The sequence below is a fragment of the Sebastes fasciatus genome, chromosome 16 (genome assembly GCF_043250625.1).
Source record: "Sebastes fasciatus isolate fSebFas1 chromosome 16, fSebFas1.pri, whole genome shotgun sequence".
In the NCBI taxonomy this organism is placed as follows: Eukaryota; Metazoa; Chordata; class Actinopteri; order Perciformes; family Sebastidae; genus Sebastes; species Sebastes fasciatus.
This window is the reverse complement of record NC_133810.1, coordinates 8,441,693-8,447,956: the sequence shown is the minus strand read 5'-3', so window position 1 is coordinate 8,447,956 and position 6,264 is coordinate 8,441,693. Positions and strand designations below refer to the sequence as shown.

Sequence of the window (6,264 nt, the reverse complement as noted above, 5' to 3'; positions counted from 1 at the left end):
TTGGAGGGTCAGCCCTGTCTACGTGCAATCAACCGATCAAGCCCTTGTTGTTATAAACTTCCTTCTTGCATTCAACAACGTGATTTCTCGGAAATGCTTCTACTGCTCTGAGGGGCTCACAGTGCGCATGCGTTGGTGCACTGCAAAAAACATCCACTCTAACATAACTTAATTTTATCCTGTAGTGTCTTCAAATCACATTTTTGTTGTTATACTTGTGGGATGATGTGCAGATATTCAGATATGAGATGTGTTGTTTACAGTGGAAGTTTGGTTGAAAGATGTTTTATTTTGCAGATTAAAGAATAAATAGTTTGGTGTCAACTGCACTTGATGTGCTTTTTCTACCTCTTATTTACAATGTGCATGCTTCCTGTGAAGAATAAATATCACATGCATGGAGTTACAATGGTTTTAAACGTGTTAAATAATAATTCCACAAGAATAAGAATAAGAACTCGTTGAAAAACAGAGCTCTTAGTCGACTTGATTTTACTTTTTTTTTCAGGATGGACATTTTTTTACAGTGTGCACGGTTCCTCGCTCAGTTGGGGAAAACCCTGACATGCTCGCGCTCCCATATAAATAAGAGCAGGCTGTTAGAGCACGGTACTCACTTCTGATCAAGACAGGTCTTCTTCAAGTGGATAACTCAAAGACGAAGAGAAGCTTCTCTGGATCAAAACTCAAACCAATCGGACTATCCTTCTTGTGCATTTTTCCTCTCACGGATCATAGAAACAAGCAAGAGTCTGTAAGTGACTTGATATTCATTTATCACTTCTACTTGCATGCTCAGATTTTAAACATTTTTATTCTGCTTCTTTTTTTTTACAAGAATGTAATTAGTAGCCTCCAAACGACTCATTTAGAAATGTTTTTAATTTTTTTTTAAGATTGTAAAGTTCGAGTTTAGCCCTTATTTGTGCACACATTGCGCACAGAAGGACTCTTTATCTATAGACAGGAGTTGATTCAACAAAGATGGAGGGATTTTCTTAAAATCTATAGTAAAGTTCGCGTTTAGCCCTATTTTTTTTTGCACACTATGCGCACAGAATTACTCTTATTTATAGACAGGAGGTGATTCAACAGAGATGGAGGGATTTTTTTCTCAACCTATAGCTACGGTGTGCATGCAGCAGTGCAGGAGGAGGAGGAGTGTGCTCTTTACGCGCGCAGGGGATCTTTCGGCGCACGTCTCCAAATGTCTCCAGCTTGGATAAAATCGAGCTGCACGAAATTTTTTTCAAACTTTTGACTCTGACCAGATGTTAAAGCCTCATATTGGCGAGAATAAGTGAGCCAAACTCAGCCTTAGCAGCCCTGAAATTAAGGGTCTTATTGGAAAAAGTCAAATTATCACAATATATACGATTATTTTAATAATTAATTCCTTAAAAAAAAAAAAAAAAGCATTTAAAATCATGCAACATCACTTGTTAATATTCTATTTTTTTTTAACAAAAAAGCATAACTGGATTTAACATTTTGGCGGACTAAAAAAAACAAAAAACATTACTACTTATTAAGAGTTCGCACGTCTCCAAATGGCTCCAGCTTGGATAGAATCGAGTTGCATGACCGTTTTTCAAACTTTTGAACTCCAAAATGAGTCCTAGAGCATTTGAACACTTTCTAGAATGTAAAAGCCTCAAAAAATCAATCAGGAAATGTTTTTTAGTCTATGTAGACCTCCATAAGTTGCTCTCCCTCCCACGCGTAAAACGCCCCCCTGTTCTTCTGCATGCCCTGGCCGTGAACTCCTCTCACTCCTGCAGGCAGCACTAAATCTGACAGCCGAGACAGATAGGGAGGGAGTTGATTTCCTCTTACTGCTGTATATATCACACACATTGCATTCCTCATTTAATCTAAATAACCCTTTTTTCTTGTTGCATTTTACAGGCAAACATGCCAGTGTCAAGGATGAGGATGAGGCCATGGCTGGAGCAGCAGATCGAGTCACAGTCTGTCTCCGGTCTGACTTGGTTGGACAAGGTGAGAAGATGTTTATTTCCTCCTGAAACTAATAGGATTGGTTCAAGTTAATGGCATGTGTAGTCAAGTATATTGAAATGAGCACAGAAACAAGACATTTTGAAATGTATTTTGTTGTAGTGTTGGAGGTCCTCCAAACAGGGAAGTGAACTGCAAGGCTGCACGTGTCGTTTTTTGCCACACAATATTTGCATGTTATTTTTAGAGTAGCAGTAGCAGTAGAAGCTCAAGTTGGGATGGATTTTGGTGCTGTAAATAACTTAAAGTGCTATTAAAGTTTGGTGTCTTTCTCATAGATATTACAGCGTATTCTACTATTACCACTTTATCTTTAAGTGGGAAATGGGCCAAACATGCCAAAGAGAAATTTAAAATATCCTCCTAACATGTTCAAACTAAAACAATTACCAAAAGCTTGTTTGGTGTGTGTGTGTGTGCTATGCAAATAACATATTTTTACATAATTTAAGGCCATGACAACAGTTATCAGTAGCCTACGAGTTAGATGCTCAGTTTGAGTGGCAGCCTCGTGCAATATTTGAACATTTATGCTCATATTTTATGTTAAACCCTCGTTCCAACTAAATATTTTCTTTTTTTTTATCTTCCAGGATAAGACAATGTTCTCCATCCCCTGGAAGCATGCCGCTCGTCACGGCTGGGAGCTGGACAAAGACGCATGTCTGTTCAAGCAGTGGGCCATCCACACAGGTAAGCAAGTGTGACCGCACACGCCAAACTCTGCAGATAAATAACACAGAGCATTCTTTATTTATTTTTTTTGGATGGAAATGAAACTAAACAAAATGCATCCTGCAGGGAAATACGTGGAAGGTCAGGCCTGTGACCCAAAGACATGGAAAGCCAACTTCCGCTGCGCGATGAACTCGCTGCCCGACATCGAGGAGGTGAAAGATAGGAGCGTCAACAAAGGACACAAAGCTGTGCGCGTCTTCAGGATGCTGCCTACCAGTCCAAAATGTAGAGGTGAGAAAACTGACAGGAAGCGAGCAAAGGCGTTCATTAACGTTGGTGTGCAGCGTCTGCTGGCTGCTGATCTTTTTTTTTTTTCTTTTTCTGTTTGACTCATGATTCAGTTTGTTCTACAATCACACAATGAGCTGTTTAAGTAATGTCTTTTCTTTCATCTTCACAGACAAACGAAGCAAAGCAAAGGAAACAAAGCTGAGGAAGAAGGTAAATACTGCGATTATGTTATGACCATTCTACTTCTTCTATAATGTTATTTTAATGGCAGTAGCTGGACATAAAGCTGCAGATGTCTAATTTCCTAAATCTTACCGATTGTGACTCTATCTCTTCAGGGCCCGATGATCAAGGTGGAGGAAGACGAAGACTGCAGCGACACTCACTCTCCCATGCACGAGTCAATGCAGGAAGACACCTCGTCCACTCAGGAGAACACAGTCGACAGCACAGTGCACACCGAGCAGCAAGGTGAGGAAACAAAACATGGATAGTTGAAGAAAAATAAACTTGATAACGCTGCAATTCCCTGTGCCATTCAGTCAAAACGGGCAAACAAGTAACAAAAACTGTTCTTAATGTGTTTGGTTACAGACTTCACATTCGTGGCTCCATCTGAGGTTCCTGACTGGTCTTTGTCAATTGAAATCGGCCCGAGTAGCTTTCCAAGCAACTTCTGCCAGAGATTTGAAGTTTCACCTGAGCACAGCGACGGTAAGACAACAACACCACACGTGCTGATACATTTTTAACCTCAATAACAAACAGATAGATAGATATCACAGTGCCATACTCACGCCCCCTCCCTTTCTCTCCCTCTCTATTTGCTGCGACCTTCCAGATTTCGACTACACCGACGACATTATCCAGGTAAGCGTGGCCTCCGACTCTTATCAGCATGCATTTTTCATTGACAGGAATACCCATGATTGTCTCATTCTGCCTGTTTGGCTTGTGTATTAATACCCCAAAACAATAAGATAAGACTTTTTGAAGTTGTTCAAAAATATTATAGCGATATTCAGTCCAGTGTTGCTCTTTCAGATTTGCCAGCAACTGGAGAGAGACTCAACCTGGAGTTTAGACGGCAAGGGGTTCCTGAGCAATGAAGCATGCACCAGTCCAGGGAGCCAGTGGAGTGAATCTTCCTCAGGTAAATGTTACTAATAGAGTAGATGGACAACTGGCTCTAAATTCATGTGCAACAGAATGCCACTGGTTAAGCACATTATAGCACTATGCATTACAAAATATTACACTTTAAAGTTTAATAAAGTCAAGTTGGGCTCTGCATTGGCAAGAATCTGGCGATGCGATATGTATCGCGATACAGGGGTTACGATTCATTGCGATATATTATGAGTTTTTAAATCTAATTTTAGGAAAACTGTTACACACTACCATGTGCAATCAGGACAGTGGGATCTGCATCTGCATTTATCACAGTCCCTGTAACATCCGACATCACAGCAATATTTTGAGAGGTACAATACAGTATCACAAAATATAATATCGCAATATTTTCAATATTTTCTTACACTACTCTAGCGATATAGCATCGCACACACAAGAGAGACAGATTGACAAAAGAAGGGTGGAAATTCATGCAGCAGAGTTTGAGATATCCTGGCTTTTAGTCCCTTTTAAGGGTCAAAAACACTGGATCCTACATTTCCCATAATGCAACTTAATAGCATCTTTCGACCCTCTCTGCCTGGATAAAAGTCAGCGTTTTTCAAAGTCCATGGGCCAAGTTCACAACAGAATGTCACTTCCAGAAATGTCTAGCCTTTAATAATACAGTAATGTTTTTCGTCACCGCCCTGACCTTGCATTTCCTGTGTTTGTTTTACAGTCGACGAGCTAGAGGAACTGCCACAGTACACGACTTTGGGCACAGACTTCTCAAACCCCACAGACGACTTGTGGAACAGCTTTTGTCAACAGATGCCAATGCTTTGAGATCTTCAGGACAGGAAAGGGCAGGATGGTGCTTTGATACTTTGGACTTTTGAAAAGCTCATCCTGCCCGCCATACTCCCACCCACCCATCATCATCATCATCATCATCCCTCCAGGCGGTGATGGGCGGTGTCAACACTTTAAGCTACAACGCCACCCCTCCCCCCCAACATGTGCCGCGTGTTTGACGCTCGGTAGCAGTTCATAGAGCTTTCCTGTGTGAAGTTATGAAGAGAAGTTAGGAAGTGCCCTGTTGTGCTACTCATAAGCTGTTCATTGTCTATGTCATTGGCTGGTTCAAGGCATTTTGATGCTCAGTTTATTTGTGACGATGTTGTAATAGCACAGGAATTGTTTTTGTTCAGGCAGGACAGGATCATACTCAACATGTGCGCTCAACATTTGACAGGTAGTTAATGTACAGTACAGTAATTCACATAATAGCAGTTTTTCCGTTATGTGCACAAGCCCATTTTAGTTGAGTTTCTAGTAACTTCTGGTGAAAGCTCTACTTCAAAAATTGTTTGCTTAAAGCAGTTGTTTAAAACTATGTGTGTATATAGTTGTTCTTGTTTGTGTGTGTTTTTTATAAAATAAAAAAAATCTAAATGTGAATGAATATGACTCTTTATTATGAAGGGCTTTAAGTGTATATGTGTGCAGAGATGGATGCCTTTAGGTGCTGACTCTGACCAGATGTTAAAGCCTCATATTGGCGAGAATAAGTGAGCCAAACTCAGCCGTAGCAGCCCTGTATTTAAGGCTCTCATTGGAAAAAGTCAAATTATCTTGGTCCAAATCATCATAATATACCGTACATGATTATTTTAATAATTAATTCCTTAATAAAAGCTCCAAAATGCATTTAAAATCATGCAACATCTCTTGTTAATATTCTATTTTTAACAAAAAAGCATAACTGGATTTAACATTTTGGCGGACTAAAAAAAACAAAAAACATTACTACTCATTAAGAGGTTATGACATCATAACAGAGAAGAGAGATGAGTTGTTCCGCACAATAAATAGTTATTTATTAATGTGATATTTCGTTATTAAGTAATAAGTAGTTGTTTCCTTCCCTATCTGTATCTATAATCCCCACAGATTTTGAGGAAATAAAGTTGTTGTGCAACACATTTAAGGCATGCATGTTGACATTACTCACAGTCATGAATGATAAGAAATGAATAAAAGCAAAGCATGTGAGGAATCAAGCCCAGACTTGGGAGAGATGCCTACATATTTGTTTCCTTCGTAATAAACTGCTGGCAGGACACACTGAGATTCTTTTTTCATTCATCACATGAATCT

At 39.7% G+C, this 6,264-nt stretch overlaps 1 protein-coding gene across 3 annotated transcripts; it reads left to right on the top strand.

The window, feature by feature from the left end:
• The first annotated feature begins 607 nt into the window (after nt 1–607).
• Nucleotides 608–5,565, top strand: irf1b (interferon regulatory factor 1b). Of its 3 annotated transcripts, XM_074612277.1 has the most exons (10): nt 608–754; nt 1,909–2,001; nt 2,613–2,712; nt 2,821–2,988; nt 3,158–3,198; nt 3,327–3,459; nt 3,583–3,702; nt 3,830–3,858; nt 4,033–4,141; nt 4,844–5,565. In XM_074612277.1, the coding sequence occupies exons 2-10, from the start codon at nt 1,915–1,917 to the stop codon at nt 4,948–4,950; spliced, it is 894 nt and encodes a 297-aa protein (XP_074468378.1). In that variant the 5' UTR covers nt 608–754; nt 1,909–1,914; the 3' UTR covers nt 4,951–5,565. The 3 variants fall into 3 exon arrangements, 2 of the variants coding, with proteins under 2 accessions (XP_074468378.1, XP_074468379.1); XR_012590489.1 differs by lacking the exon at nt 3,830–3,858 and having other exon boundaries at nt 610–754; nt 3,583–3,722; nt 4,019–4,141; XM_074612278.1 differs by lacking the exon at nt 4,033–4,141 and having other exon boundaries at nt 610–754.
• Nucleotides 5,566–6,264: the final 699 nt, after the last annotated feature.

Bases quoted from the DNA above. Each gene is read 5' to 3' on its own strand.
- irf1b (XM_074612277.1), top strand. From the start codon at position 1,915: ATGCCAGTGTCAAGGATGAGGATGAGGCCATGGCTGGAGCAGCAGATC. The intron at 2,002-2,612 runs GTGAGAAGATGT...TTTATCTTCCAG, and splicing joins GTCTGACTTGGTTGGACAAG to GATAAGACAATGTTCTCCAT. The intron at 3,859-4,032 runs GTAAGCGTGGCC...TTGCTCTTTCAG, and splicing joins ACACCGACGACATTATCCAG to ATTTGCCAGCAACTGGAGAG.